General features: G+C 32.8%; 2 protein-coding genes across 3 annotated transcripts; one reads left to right on the forward strand and one right to left on the reverse strand.

Moving 5' to 3' along the window:
• Positions 1–1,511: 1,511 nt before the first annotated feature.
• LOC132696284 (cilia- and flagella-associated protein 70-like) lies at positions 1,512–6,487 on the reverse strand. Its single transcript, XM_060661025.1, has one exon. The coding sequence runs from the start codon at positions 5,240–5,242 to the stop codon at positions 2,117–2,119; it is 3,126 nt and encodes a 1,041-aa protein (XP_060517008.1). The 5' UTR covers positions 5,243–6,487; the 3' UTR covers positions 1,512–2,116.
• Positions 6,488–9,740: 3,253 nt separating this feature from the next.
• LOC132696286 (odorant receptor 30a-like) lies at positions 9,741–15,887 on the forward strand. 2 transcript variants are annotated; one of them, XM_060661028.1, is made up of 6 exons: positions 9,741–9,876; positions 10,783–11,590; positions 13,071–13,170; positions 13,229–13,324; positions 14,935–15,090; positions 15,147–15,887. In XM_060661028.1, the coding sequence occupies exons 2-6, from the start codon at positions 10,794–10,796 to the stop codon at positions 15,192–15,194; spliced, it is 1,197 nt and encodes a 398-aa protein (XP_060517011.1). In that variant the 5' UTR covers positions 9,741–9,876; positions 10,783–10,793; the 3' UTR covers positions 15,195–15,887. The 2 variants fall into 2 exon arrangements, with proteins under 2 accessions (XP_060517011.1, XP_060517010.1); XM_060661027.1 differs by having other exon boundaries at positions 14,935–15,887.
• The last annotated feature ends 65 nt before the right edge of the window (positions 15,888–15,952 follow it).

Below are 15,952 nucleotides of genomic sequence, written 5' to 3' on the forward strand. Positions count from 1 at the left end.
AAAATTTACTGTCATTCATTTCCTTGTCGAGAAGAGGGGATAGGGCAGCAAGATAAGTTATGAGTAGGAAGTCCAGATCTATAGGACAACAGAAATTTTCCTTTTTTTACTTCCCTTGCCATATTGCTACCAGATATACAGGGTGTGTCGGAAATTGAGTTCGGAAACTTGGAGGAAAGATTCAACGTGGTAAAATATTGGTAGTAAATCATGTAATAAAAATCCGAAATCGCAATATTTTCCGAGTTATAGCTTGTCAAAATTAATTTTTTAAATTTTATTTTTAAGGCCGTGGGCCTAATTCTCATTGAAATAAGCTGATATTTAACACACAGCCCAGATTTAGTAAAAGTTATCGTTACAAAATAAAAGTGTTTCAGAAGTCTGTCACAATTTTCCCTGTATTTTATTTATTTAAACTGATATTGCAAAGTTGAACAGATTGCCTTAAACAGAATCACAAGTCCTCAAAAACTGTTACACTTGTTTTAAGTCAATAAGTGTTATCGTTTAGCCACAAATCGATTTTTTATTCTCGGCTCGAATTTTACCTGTAATTCTGATTGTACCTAACAGGACTTAAAGAAATTTGAAATACTCATTGTCACCTTCTACTCTGATGGCCCATCAGGGATATTCAAATACTGAATATCGCCTTATGCATTTTTTCTAATGTAGAAGTTGGAGAAGTTGCAAATACATTTTTCCATTAAGCGATCCGCCAAAGAAATTAGGTCCTATAAGATTATTTCCTATAATCCCAGCCCATACATTTAAAGAAAAGCGGCGCTGATGTTTTTCTTTAATTTTTTCATGTAGGTTTTCAATGTTCCACTGACGCATATTTCGAAAATTTACAATGCCATCACGACTGAATGCAGCCTCGTCAGTGAACAAAATGACATTTAAGAATTGCATATAACTTTGAATTTTTACTAAGATCGGATTGCATAAAATTACTCTCAATTACTCATCACACTCATATACTGCGTGAACCTTTGAACGTGAAAGGGCTGAAGATCATTTTCATGCAAAATTTCCAAACTATAGAGTAAGCAATTCTTTCCTGAGCAGCAAGTTTTCTCGTACTCGATGACGGGTCAGCCGCCACATTTTGAAATATTCGTTCTTCTCTTCCAGCGGTTCATATTCACATTATGAGATTTGAAGGATCCTCTTTCACCAAGTCTTTTGTATATGTTGATGAATGTCTTAGCAGATGGAACGTTTCTACTGGGATAAGCCTCGATTTAAAGCCGTCGTGCATGATCTGAATTTCCATTTGCTCTTCCGTAGCAAACATGCATATCACGATATTCAGTTTTTGAATATTCCTGGTGTTGTTTCAGATTTAAGTCCGCTTAGGTACGATCAATTACAGGTAAATTTCGAGCCGACAATAAAAAATCGATAACACTTATCGACTAAAGGATAACACTTATCGACTTAAATCAAGAGCAACAATTTTTGAGGATTTGTGATTCTGCTTAAAGCAATCTGTTCTATTGTGCATATAAGTATAAATAAATAAAATATAGGGAAATTTAAAAAAAAAGTTATTAGTAAAGAGCACTTTAGTGACAAGATTTCTAAAACAATTTGATTTTGAAACGATATTTTTTACTAAATCAGCTTATTTCGTTGAGAATTAAGCATATTGCGTTAAAAATAAAATTTTAAAATTCGCTTCTGTACAAAATTAAGGTAAATCGAACATTTAGGATTGGAACTCGGAGCCCAAAGAAAAGTCAGCTTTCAAAGACGAGAATCCTAGATCTGACCCATAGCGTACGCACCAACGTAGGTTGTTAACTTGAGGAAAATTTTGCCAATGATTGCTGATCGTTTGATTGCGACATCTTTCACTACCCTACTGGGTGATTGTTCGGCAAACCCCGTCTAGTTGGACGAGGAATAAGAGGATCCATCTCTCACGTATTCACTTTCTCTACTGCATACAACAGCAAGGCACTAGACTAAAGAACACATCAACGTATTAGTCCCTTAAAGGAAAGCTGTTTCTTTGATTATGCAACAATTAACTCGTCAGCCACCAATCCCCAATCTACCGCCGTTTATTATTAAAATCTATTAACAATACTGGTAAACCAAAAGTCTAACATTTTCGAAATTCGTTTTGAATTTCCGCCAGCAATGCTTCATCGTCAAGTCTACACTTCACGGCCTGTTGATAACACTGTTTCGCTTCCATAATCCTTCCTAATTTAATATTGATTAGTGTTAGAAAGCCCCAAACCTCTGGTAGCATATTGTCCTTAATATTTGCTTCAGAAAAGCATTCCTCCGCGCTAACCAAATCGTTTAGTTCGTAATACAATTTTCCAGCAGTCATCCAAACATAAGGAGTCTGGTGGTATTTGCAGGCGATTAGTATCAGCTTACGGGCCCTTTCAAGATCACCAAGTTGTTTCAAGGCAACTGAGCAATTCACATAAACTAAATGAATAACCTCAGGTCGATTATAAGATTCGATGACATGGTGATATTCTTCTTGTGCCCGTTCGTAGTTTTTTAACGCCAATAAACAATGACCAAAAAGGCTTAAAATGGCAAAGTCACTACCTAAAACCTCTTTTGCCTCTTCTAAGTATTCTAGCGCGTGACTGAAATTTCCTCGATAATAACTTATTACGGCCAGCAGATAATTAACATTGCCATAATGTTTATCAATTGCTACTTCGTGAGCCAAAGCAGATTCCGCCCAAGAATAAATTCTCATCTTTATCAGCAAAATGGCTGTCTTAAAAAACAGCGTATCTGGTATATTAACAGTGCACCAAGCCAGATCTTCGAATATGTTAAAATCATTCACTTCCTTGGGTTCTTCCATATACTTTACTGCCATATCGTGTGCCACATCCATATCGTCTTCCTTACCATTGATTTGGTAAAAGACGTATAACACACCCCACGCTTCAATCCATTTAGATTCCCGAATAGTGACGTTTAACAAACAAGTTTCAGCATCGCTCGTGTCCCCTTTGTCTGCCAGAAGGATGCCAAATAGGAGCAAGGAGTGTCTATGAGAACTCTGCCTAGCGACGGCCTCCTTAACGCATTCAAACGCCTTGTCGCGATTGTTAATTTCCAAATTGTAGATCGCGTATTGAAACCACACCTCAGCGCTTTGCTGTGGGGCGCTGAGAATTCGTTGTAGAAAATAACGATCAGATAGATCATGCCGTCCTATTTCGGCTGCCTCTTTGGCGAAAAAAAGGCTCTCATCTGATTTTACTTTGTGCTGCTGAGTAGTAGATATCGCGTTACTGCAAAGGAAGCTGTTCAATACCTTGTGCGCATCTGATACAAGACTGCTGAAGGCTTCACATATTAAATTCTGATATGCTACGCTATTGCTTAAATCTTCCTGGTCGTAGTGATATTTATTTGTCACTAAAAGTTCGACAGCGGTTGAAATGGACGTTACGTAGGAGTAATACGATCCAGTCTTCTCAAGATATTTTACGAAATCCTGATATCGAATCGTAGGGGACCACAAGCATTTCTCGGAAAACTCCCTATACTTTTTGTTTAAATCCTCGATAATAGCTGTTATTGTTTGCTTGTAGAATTCACTCGCTGCGTCCACGCTAACAAATTTTTTCGACGAGCAGGCCACTCGAGTGAGCAACCCTTGCAAATCGCTTACTAACTCGTCTATATTCCTTCTAGGATTGATGGGTGAAAGAAGTTCAACTTCTACCACAACGAAACAAGGATTCTCGTCATCTCCGTGCACTATTAAACTGTTTCTTTCATATTCACTATCTGGTAGATTTGGTAATTGATGGATAAGATCCCTGCCTTTCTTGGAAGATTTCGAAATTTTTTCGCCCTTTCGTTTTTTGAGTGTCTCTAAGTTTAACTTGGACATGGAACTCTGGGGTTTTAATGTGGGCAAAAAATAGGAATCTTCGAGTCCAACAATTTTAGAAGCTTGCTCTAAATTAAATGTCGTCAAGGGCGTCGCCAAACGAACTCTGCAAGATCCCGGTAATAAGAGCGACGATACATCAACGACTGCCATTAGGTGCAGATGTGGACGTTTTGATCTATCATCCTGCGAGGTCAACATTATTTCCAGCAATATCTTACGGTATGCTTTGAGACGCATTGCAAAATCGTGTATCGCATTTGAAAAAAGAATGTTTCTCTTCATAACATTGAATTCCAACCTTATCCGGTTACCATGAATTGCTTTGTTTAAATCTAAAACTTCCTTGCTCTTAATTTCCACTATATCCGAATAATTGATAAAATATTTCATTTTTACAGAATCTTCAAATGGCTCGTCGTAGGACCAAAACCATCGTTTTTCAGTTTCTGAAGAAATGTTTTCTCTCGCCACTTTTGAATTCTTAAAAAGCGATGGGTGATAACCGTCATCACCTAGTGGTAGCAATATGCATATTGCACAGTCCATAGTTGACATCGAAGAGGGTGGGTTGAAGATTGATTCAATCGTGAAGCTAAGTAAGTTGTCTATTTCGATTATTTTTTTCTTATCTTTTGTAGAGACAGTGACAGCTATCTGAGGATACTTCATGTAAGTATTCATCATACTAAAACAATCCTTAATCGGCTTTATTGCAATAGTTTCTGTAAAACTAACTTCTCCATATAAGATGGGTATTAAATCCACAGCACACACACCATATAATTCGGATTCACTTATCTTCACACTTGTGGATTTGTTACTATTCACATCATTATTCAACAATTTCGGTTTTGGTGATTTCTTTGAGTTCTTGCCTAATGTCATTTTTTCTCCATTATTACCTGATTTTTTAGATACTATGGATTCATCCGAACAGTTTTCAGCATCTATTCTGACCCCCGTAAACATCTCATACAAGCTGAACAAGCTGTCGGTTGGCTTTTCACGAACCGGCATTTCCTTAAGTTGTTCTAACACGCTGGCTTCCATGGTCCCAATAGACTGCATGACCGTTAACATTATGGGATTAGAAGCTAGAAGATCTAGCTCTCTTACTGAATTTGAGTCGAATTCTATTTCAAATGTTTCATCTACCAAACAGTTTTCATCATCAGTAAGTAGAACGGGGCGAGTCTCACCTATTACGGTATCTAAATACTTTAGAGTCGTTTTTACATTGGTAACTGGATATAAAGGAGTTATACATTTATACGTTTCTAGTTTAATTAAGATTGCTTTCGTGTTTTCTCCGGATTTATTGCCAGGATCGCCTTGATTTTCCATTGTGGCTATCGCGTCACTATAAATGAGTTTTGTCAATGAGTTAATTTGACATTGACATTTGAAGCGATGGTAACAGCAGATATATAATTTAACATTACGATATTGCTACGTTACCAAAATACCTATATCCAATCTGTCTTAAAAATAATTTTAAGTGACAACATTAAATTAAATTGAAATGAAAAAAATTTAAAAAAATAATAAAGAATAGCGCCAAAATTAAAGTAAAATGAATGCGGCATGTGATAGCAAACCCGCTTGATACATATTCGTGTTAAATATTAAGGGAAGTCGAGTATTGGTGATCAACTAATTCAACACTCAAATTTAACTTAGTTTCATATAATAAATTTAATACCTTTACTAGGTGAACTTTAGGGAAAAATCAACTCCAAAAGGTTAAGATGGTGGTTACACCAATTAGCGAACATCTTGAAGGTTTGATAACCAGGGTTTTCTTTTGAGCAGTTTAGTAGCAAGATTGCTTACTTCTTTGAGTCGTTAGGACAAACAGTTTCCGAAAAAGATCACTTTACATTCTTATACTCCCGTACATAGTGCATAAATCAATTTTCCGCAAAGAAAACATTTGAACCACATCTAATGAACGTAACGCAGTGCTTTTCAGGTTGTTATAGGCGGCTTTAAGTGTTGGTACGATAAATTGACACACGCTGCATATTTTTTAATTCACTAATTTATAAAATTACTTATTTCATTTGAAGTATGTGCCTTTTTTTCTATTCTCCATTAGATATTTTCCGGTCCACGCTAAAATAAAAATCATTTATCCCGCCGAATCCACCAAAATAAAGTTTTTGATATTTGTCAATTATTTTATTCTTTGAAACAAATTACCTGTCTTCAATAAAATTTCAAATTGCATTAGAATGACAAAAGTTTGAATCTTTTGTCGATTGGCAATAGAATATCAAGGTGTGGCGGCATTTTTTATATGTTGTTATATTTAACAAATAAGTTTTTTTTAAATTTAATAGTTGCTTCAATTTTAACATTCTGGAACAAGCGAAGTGTGTGAAAGCACCGAAATTACAAATATTTTCATTTTCGTTTCATGCTTAAATACTCATTTCATGCGTAAATACTTTCCTCACCCTCGCAATTTGAAATTGTTAAGAAAAAAATTACAGAAACAAAATTTGTCACCAGCGTCTAGGGACTATTGTTTATGGAAACTTTTATCTTGTCTTTAGGCAAAGAAAGAGGGAAAGTAAACAGAATAAAAAATCCAAATTTTAATATTCAATTTTAAAATAAATTCTAATTATAGTTCGAACGACAGATGTACCAAATTCAAAATAGTTTAATGGTGAACTCATAAAAGTGAACATAGATATAGCAATATTGTCAATATTTTTAACTAACTAAAGGCAACAAACCAATTTATCAAAGATTTTAAATTGTTGTAAAACTTGAAATAATGGAAACAAAAAAAAGCAACAATAATAAAGACTAACTAAATTTAAATCATATCATATGATCATTAATTCCCAAAATAAAACTAAACTACACTATGCTATACCAAACTGAGTAAGATCATGCCAAGTGGACCCCCCATTTACCACTTGATCATAAAAATTTAATCTATACATATTTTGTATAAGTACTTATGATGGAAAATGGATAATCCAAACGATTTTTTAAAATTCTGATTTTACCAAAAATTTTTTTATAATGAAAATTTTAAGCACTTTTCATTAAAACATGGATTAAAAATCAACCGTAGGAGATAAATTTATGAAATTTTCAGCATTCATGGTCAAATGTCTTTACTTTAAGAATATATCACCGACTTAAAATTATGTGTTTATTTTAGTATTTTTAACTAACTTTTAAATAAACAATTGAAAATTTAACTGATTTCTTGGTAAAAAAATCATATTTTTTTTATCGGCCACATGTTTTATCCATTTAAGTTTAAGATTCCGGAAGAAAATTTCACTCCTCCACAAAATGAATTTATTTATTACAGCGCACCGGGCGCCGAGCGCTGTGGAAGCGCCGCGCTGTCGAGCGTCTCGAACTGTCTATCTGTCTAACTGTTTATCAGTGATAATTTAAAATAGTAATAGAAAATATTATTATAAAACAAATTTTATTATTATTTATATTATTTTATAATAATTATTACTAATAAAATTTTATTTTTTTTTAACAATTAACAATCATAACATACCGAATAGAACAAACAAGCTTAAATAAATATAGTTGTAAATTTATCGTCAGTTATTTATTTTTTTAACTTTTTTTTTTTGAATGAATACTTTTTCATCTTCTGAAACGAGCCTGCATTCTAGCGAAAAATTTTCCAATGGTTTATAATAATGAAATTCATGAGTATTTTTAATTGTAGTTAAGCGTTCGAATCGTGGTTGGTATTTTTTTTAAAAGAACTTTGGGCCAACTGAAAAGCGGAAAGGGGGGTTGTTATGTGGTTGTTTTTATCACGTTCGAGACTAGTACGATAAACTTGTCTTTTTATACTCCTTGCTAAACCATCACACGCTCCTTTGCCACGAGAAAAAAGTCCAATCAGCATCAACACCAAAATCATTTTTATGATTAACTAAATTGGCAAAATTATATTTAAATAATAATTAAAACTAATTTTTTAATCACATAATTTCATGATTCACTCGGTCCATTTTAAATCACAGAAAATCTTATTATTACAATTAAAAATTACAAAACTAAAATATTAACTAAAAAAGCACAACTCAACAACACTTCAGCTTTTATTTTTAATAATTATTGCATATAAACTTATGTCACGAATAAACAGGAATGACTTCTAAAATGATTTTCTTATTTACTAGGATACGCGAAAAACAAATGAAAATCGTAACGGAGCGGTTTGTCTTTTGTTAACTAAAGATGGAGTGTTGACTAGTAAATTTAAAAATAATAATTTACTAAATTTCCTAGAAAAAAGAAATATAGACCATAACAGCTGTAAAAACTTAAAGTTGATTATTTTTTTCAAAATTCTAAAATAAAAAAAAATTATGTATTCTTTATAACATTGTTAAAAAAATAAAATTTTATTAATGATTATAATAAAATAACATAAATAATAATAAAATTTGTTTTATAATAATATTTTGTATTATTATGTTAAAATCTTAAAATTAAATGGATAAAGCATGTGTCCGATAAAAAAAAAACATGATTTTTTTAACCAAGAAATCAGTTAAATTTTCATTTGTTAACTTAAATGTTAGTTAATAATATGAAAATAAACAAATAATGTTAAGTCGTTAATTTATTCTAAAAGTATAGACATTTGACCATGGATGCTGAAAATTTCATAAATTTATCTCTAACTTATTTTTTTAATTAAAAGCGCTTCAAATTTTCATTATAAAAAAAATTTTGTTAAATTCAAAATTTTAAAAAATCGTTAGGGGGATCAATTTTCCATCATAAGTACTTATAAAAAATATATATAGTTTAAATTTTTATGATCAAGTGGCAAATGGGGGGGTCCACTTGACGTGATCTTACTCAATTGCTTTAGTGTTAACTAAAGGAAATAAACCAATTTTTTAAAGATTTTATTATTAAATTGTTGTAAAACTTAAAATAATGAAAACAAAAAAATGACAAAAAAAACAATAATAAAGACTAACTAAATTTAAATCATATCGTATGATCATTAATTCCTAAAATAAAAGTAAACCACACTATGCTACACCAAAATATTAAACTACCACCCCATACCTATAGCAGGAGATTCAAATTCAACTCTTAATATCGAGATCTGCGAAACAATAAAACAATACAATAGTCCTATAATATTTCATTAAATAATTTAAGCAGTGACATGTCGTTAAATATAGCAGAAAAACTGCCATTTTCGTTTTTCGAATTTTATTTTTATCTCAGTTTGTTTTAAAATATAGATATAAAAACTTTTTGAATTGTATCTTTTGTGGAGCATCGTAACATTAACTTTGCTTGTGTAATGTATATTATATTTTCGGAGTTTTAACTACTATTATTAATTTCTTAACAATATTATTACAAGCTGCCTTCGTAGTACCAAAAATCCGAAATATTAAAGAAAGCTGTATGTATATAAAATATAAATTTTACATCCAAACGCCATGAACTAAAATACGATTTTGCATTGCTTACCCATTATCAATTTGTAAATAGTGTTCAAACAATTCTACTTACTCTTTCGTTTTATATGACGAAATAGTACTAATATACTCCAAATATCTGTTAAAAGTGGAGAAATATTAGAATAACATTCACGGTCTAAGAAAATAAGTTTAGTTTTACCTTAAAACCAGAAAGAAATGGGCGGAACCTGAGGTTTCAATAATTACAAAGAGGGAACGGATGCCACTTCAAAGGATAAACATTAGTTTTCCACAATTTCCACCTATAATCTACATGTGCACTGGGCGTAACCCTCCTTTCATAAAATCAAATATTTTATTAGATTTTCTTTATACCGAACACTGTCAGGGTAATATAATTGCTATTTTGCTTTGGATAAGTTACGACTAAGTTGTTTTAACTTTTTCTGGTTTTAATATCATAAAAGGGTGTCCAGGTACAGAACGAGTAAAAATCTCCAGTTGTTTGAAGTGTGTCGATTCCAGGTAAAATATAAAAAGAAGTATATTAAATATGTTGTTATTTTTAATTATCCACCATTTTATTGTATTGACACTTTAATTATTAATGTTAATTGTTATAGTCAATTCATTTATAAGCAGCAAGCCGCAGAAAAGAGAAAGTTTACTTCAATTTTCCATTTGTGTTGTACCGTATTGCGCTTCCGCGTAAATTTTACCATTCTATAGATTTTCATAGAATGCTGTAAATCAGATGAACTGCCTGCGGTAGGTTATGCATGTATAATCTTAACTCATGACGCGACGTGGACGTTATTCATCAGTTTATATGTCCATCTAAATCTGGAGACCTTACTTACCACGGGCTGAGGGTTTGCTTGTCGGAGGAAGATTCTATTAACTGTCTATTATGTCTATTACTCACTATCGTCGTCTTGCTTAAAAAAAGTGAGCTTTTATTTGCTGAAAGTTGGGTAATGGGTTTTTTTAGGAATGAGCAAAAACTTGACTTGTCAAGAAAGTGTCTATGTCTATTGGTTAATGGTAATATCACTGACCATTTAGGATTTTAATTTTAAGAATTTAACAGATTCTCATTTATACCGCGACCTTGAGTTTACAACATTTTGGATCAACTTAAAAAGGCAAAGTAATGTTCCTGGAGGAATATTTTCGAACGCACTTCTTTCTAAAATAATTCTAATGAATAAAACAAAAGGTTTTTACATGATTCTGACTCTTAGATGCGGTGCACTCGTCACTCCACTACATAAAAAGGTTTCTTTTACCAATAAATAGTACCAGACCTTGTTATTATTATTAACACATTCTGGACCAAAACAGTCACAAATGTAAAAAGAATGGTAGAGATGCAAGAGGAATATGAACTATTATAATCTGGCATCGCGTTTTAAATTATTGCTTTTTTAGATTGAGATATAATGAAAAAAATGATTTCCCATCGACCTGCTCAACGTATTTTGTACTACGCAAAATTCTGCATGATTTTCGCTGGAATGTGGCGCCTAGAGTTGCCCACGAAATGCGTGTTCCTCAAACGATTGTACGTCGTCTACTCAGCGGTGCTGCAGGTCTATTTTCCCATATTTTGGATATCGATATGTATTCAGTGCGGCATAATGGCATCCAATGACAATTCGACCAAAAGTTCGGAAGAGTTATCTCAAAATTTTTCGTTCGTAATTGCAATATTAATCTCGGAAATTGCTTCAATTCTTTGGCAGCAATCCAAAGGAAGAAAGTTGATCGCATATGTAATTAAGCAAGAAAAAACGATACTGGAATCGAACGACCCTGCCATTTTGCAATGCCATTACGATCACGTGCAGTTTTGTAAGCTATCGAATTTGGTATTGATTATATTTGCTGCCGGTATCGGAGCGTCTATAACGCTGGAAAACTACTGGCGCAGAGCAGACATAAGGAGGTACAACGCTGAAAAAAACGCATCTGTGGAGAAACCATTCGCGATGGAACTTTACTACTACAAATTGGATAAAGAGAAACATGCCACTGCTTTGCTAGTTATAAATCACGTATCGAGTGCACTAAGCGCCATGTTGGTCACTTCCACCAAGCTAATATGTTTTTCCTGTGTAATTTTTGTTTCGTCCGCTATTAAAAGATTACAAATTATATTTAGAAAGATCTCGAACCACGGAAATGATGCGTCGTCAACTTTGCACCTTCTGGTTTTAGAACATCAGGATCTAATACGGTGAGTTAGCATACACGATTATTATTTGCTCTCTGATAAATTATTATGTCTGTATTGCTTTACATACCTTAACGAGTTTGAGCAAAATATTACAAATTCATTTCAACTTCACTATCATTTTTTTTCTACTTTTACTACCACTTAAAGGGTTGCTTGCTCATTGTTTGAATATGGGAGTCACAGAATATACACGGTATAAAAAATATCACCTAACCCACTGCATAATAGGAAAATAAAAATTAGTTGCTATAATGACTATATAGTGCTTCGCTGGCTTCACAGTGGTTCAAGCATGTCCTACAAATTTTCGAAGCCACATTAATTATCAGGTTAAAACCAGAATTACAACAAATTTTAAACATAATTAAAAAATAACTACGTCGATGATTAGGTGTTTATAATTACTCTCGGATTATATTTTTTGAAAACATAAATAACTCAGGCAATTTTGCCCGTCGTTCGGATATTCGAAAATAATTGTTTAGGTGGAATTGCTTCCCAAAAACAAAGGGTCGATACATATCGCAAAATGCATCTTAAAATTCATTCAAAAATGAAGGTGAACGAATACAATTTTAAATGGAAGGCCCTGTATATTTGTGCGTTTTTAGATTGTTTATAAAAGCTCAGATAATTTTGTTATTTGTAATTCAGGTCTAGTTGGCGTACTAAGCAAATTATGCAATACGAATCAACATCCGATTTTCAATTGTTCGAAAAACGAGTAACAATAGACATGAAGCATTATTTATAAAATCGGACAATTTTTTATAGAGAATCTAAAAATGTACAAAAGTTGGGACGTCCTGTGTGCAAAACCAGTGAATTACATAGAATCTCATTTTGCACCCTAAAACTTTTTTTGCAAAATTGGAAATAAATGTGCTAGGAAGGAAATACTAAAATCGAAAATATTTGTTTATCCAACTCGAACAATTTTATTTCTTTTAGCGTCAAGGCTGAAAACTTTTATATTCCATTTAATCGACCCCTTTTTTTAATGGTTTAAAATTTACCTATACATTACCATTCAAAATGTGGTCACCTTGCATATCAGAACTCTTGGCGACACCATGCAGTTGACATGAATAAATAGCTGGCAGGAAAGATTTTATGAGGCAAATTTTAATTAGAGGGCGACGAGTAGAAATATGTATTCTTTTCTTTGTCATACCAATGGCAGATAAGTGTAATTAGAGATTGTTTTATATTATTTCCTGCAAACAGAAAATTAATTTTTTAGTTAGGATTTTGTAAAGAAAATATATGAATAAGGTTATATAAATAAATATAATAACGAAATAACGAAATTTGTTCATTTGATTTTATCATTTATATGACATGATAATGTATATTGTGAATATTATTGAAAGATATAGTGATATTTTGGTATTCTCTACTTTTTTCTTCACATTTTGTCTTGTAAAAAGTGTGCATGTGTTTTGTTGTTGCATATATAAAAATTCAGCTTTTCTTTAAGGTTTGTAAAAAATCTGAATGATCTCATGAAGTACGTCATCCTATTAGACTATTTTCTAAACTCGCTGAATGTAGCCACCGTCTCAATTCGGCTAATGTCGGTAAGTAAATATTAGTAACCTCGTGCTGGATACATTAAAAGCTTGGTTTCATTTTTAGTTTGAAGCCAAATTAATATCTCCGCTTTTCTTCCTGAGTTTCTTGTTCATCCAGATATTCGTCTTAGGATGGGGCGCAAATGAAATCAAAGTTCAAGTAGGTAATCTTGTTACTTCGAGAATCGATGAAATCGAATTTTTCGAAAGTATCTGCGCTCGTATAAAAATTTTATGTCTCGGTAACGGTAAGTCCTAAGCCGTTGGTACAGAAATGATCACCGTCAAAAAAAGTTTTTTTTGTCTGTCCGTTCTTCGTTCTCGTCTTTTGGTTTTTCCTGAATAACTTTCGAACCGTTGGAGCTACAAAATTGAAATATACCTCCTTTTGATCCGACGCCGGTTTCCATCTTTTTTTAGTGATTTTCGACTGTTTTTTGAACTTTGCTATGAGGCACGATATTTGGCACATATATGCAGCTTTGCCTTGTGACGGAACCTATTGAAAATGGGGTGGCTGAGGGGTCGGGAAGCAGTCTAAAAAAATAAAAAAACGCGTGTGCAAGGATCTACAAAAAACATCATTTTTCAAAACCTGTTTACGAGACCAAAAAAATTCTTGAACCAGAAGACGCAAAAGATACGGCTCTATATGCACAGGGTGTTACAGATTTTTCATGCTAAATGAAAAATATGTTAGGTGTCCTAAATTTGCAGATATCAACTTCAAATTTAGCACAGATGTAAAAGTCCGTGTCCACATTTAAACGGTCGAAATTGGGTGCAATCGAATTTTACCAAGTATGTTTGAAAAATGTTTGAAATTTTTTTTTGGTAATTTTGGCTTCCAGAAAATAGGTTTTCCTCCATAATCGTTCATCCGATTGCCAAAATTCTTTAACAGGTAGACGCAGAAGATCCAGTGCAATAACATTTATTTCGGGCATTTCTTCGATTATACAAGTTTTTCAAATTATAGGCAAAAATCTAAAAGGTACCTAGAAAATTGTTTTTTTACAGAGTAAATTATTACCCGCAAATCAAAAATCGTAAAAAATATGGCTAATTGGTTCAAACGGTGTCATAGGCCACATCAAGACCTACAATTTTTGTATTTGCAGTTTTCATCTATCACATACGCTGCTCGGAATATTTGAAAAAAACCATATTGGAATCGTTATTTCGGGGGTTGTCAAGACGCGATAACGTCGCTGGTTATTACGGCGCACTGCATGGTTTCAGAAAAAAATTATTTTCTCGAAAACCGTTTAATATTTTCAACAAATTCTTGAACCACGACGCGTGGAAAATCCAGGGCTATAACCTCTACTTCGAACAATGATTGTATCATATACAGGGTGTGTCGTTTATGAACAAAAAATCTAAAATATCCTAAAAATTTCCGTTTTTGTGGGTCAAATATTGGCGATAAATGAAAAACCGTTAAAGATGGGATAATTTTATTTGAACAGTATCGTAAAGCGTGTCATGAGAGAGTTTCAGGTTTCGTCAATTATACGGGGCCCGAGATAATTGAAAAAATGTCATTCGACAACGCTATTATTTGTGCAAATTTTAATATTTACCGATGTTTGCTGTAACTTTGAAGTTCGACGAGATGTGAAGGACATTTTATACAGGATGCATGCACAATTAAATTATATCTTTCCTGCTTCGCGCTACGCACTATGAACTTGCCCCGCCCAGTGACGATTTTTCGAAAGCAATCTTGTTTTAGATTGTCTCAATTAACAGTTTACTTGTTTGTAGAGTTTGGCGCTGGCAGATGCTTTATATGACAGCACATGGTATGAACAAAATGACACGGCTAAGAAAGCGTTGCTGACAATGATAGCTCGAACTCAGAGGCCCCTATTTCTGACCATTGGTCCCTTCGATGCCATGACCATGGAGTCAGCATTGAAGGTAAGTTTCAAAAATGCAAAATATTCGTGGTTAACTATGTATGGTTTTCAATGCAGATCATCAAAGCCTCCTATTCGTACATAACTTTAATGAAGACAAATTGACGAGAGAGTTCCTTTCAAGCAGAGAAATATTCGTCCTCCAGAAATAACCACCGTGGGGTGCGTTTATATTCGCATTTTTCAAACCATATCGGAACAGATAAAACTTTTAAACAAAAACTTCTTTGTATTTAATCAAAGGTTTCTAGAATGATATAGAAAATACACTTTTATTTATAACTCTTATATTAAACGAAATTTGAGAAATTGTTGTTTGGCATTATAATTTTCTTTGCAATTTTTTTAAAATTAAAATCAAATATAGCTATGATAATTATTATTCCGAAGCAAAAGGTAGTTTTCGTTAGTTTTTGCACAAGAAATGATATTTATTTACCATAGGCTCCTTTTAAGTGTTTGTAGTATTCACTACCTAAAAGACATTTATATTATTTCAAAAAACTTCAGACCATATTATTTTCCAATGCTTTTGAAGCCATGGGGTCCTCGGGGGCACAGTGCACACAATTACGTCACACCAAAGCACAGAACGGTCTGATACCTTACTGAAGTGCAAAACTATTTAACTATCTATTTAAAATATCTAATACTGATCAAATTAGGTTTTGTTATTAAAATGTAAATGTTATTAAATTTTGTTAATAAATGAAATGGTGAGATAGGAGATAAACTATGTTCAACATCGCTACTTCACAATATATTATTCAGGATAATAAAGGCACTATTTATAATTTATTTATCTTTGATTTTCTATTCGTTTCCGAGTCAAGAACTTCAATTGTGTTGCGCCGATTCAAAAT

The sequence above is a fragment of the Cylas formicarius genome, unplaced genomic scaffold (genome assembly GCF_029955315.1).
Source record: "Cylas formicarius isolate icCylForm1 unplaced genomic scaffold, icCylForm1.1 PGA_scaffold_1__22_contigs__length_36826433, whole genome shotgun sequence".
Lineage (NCBI taxonomy): Eukaryota > Metazoa > Arthropoda > Insecta > Coleoptera > Brentidae > Cylas > Cylas formicarius.

Excerpts from the sequence above, each read along its gene's own strand:
- LOC132696284 (XM_060661025.1), bottom strand. The coding sequence starts at position 5,242 with ATGGAAAATCAAGGCGATCCTGGCAATAAATCCGGAGAAAACACGAAA.
- LOC132696286 (XM_060661027.1), top strand. The coding sequence starts at position 10,794 with ATGAAAAAAATGATTTCCCATCGACCTGCTCAACGTATTTTGTACTAC. Across the intron at positions 11,591-13,070 it reads GAACATCAGGATCTAATACG|GTTTGTAAAAAATCTGAATG; the intron begins GTGAGTTAGCAT and ends CTTTTCTTTAAG. Across the intron at positions 13,171-13,228 it reads TCTCAATTCGGCTAATGTCG|TTTGAAGCCAAATTAATATC; the intron begins GTAAGTAAATAT and ends TTTCATTTTTAG.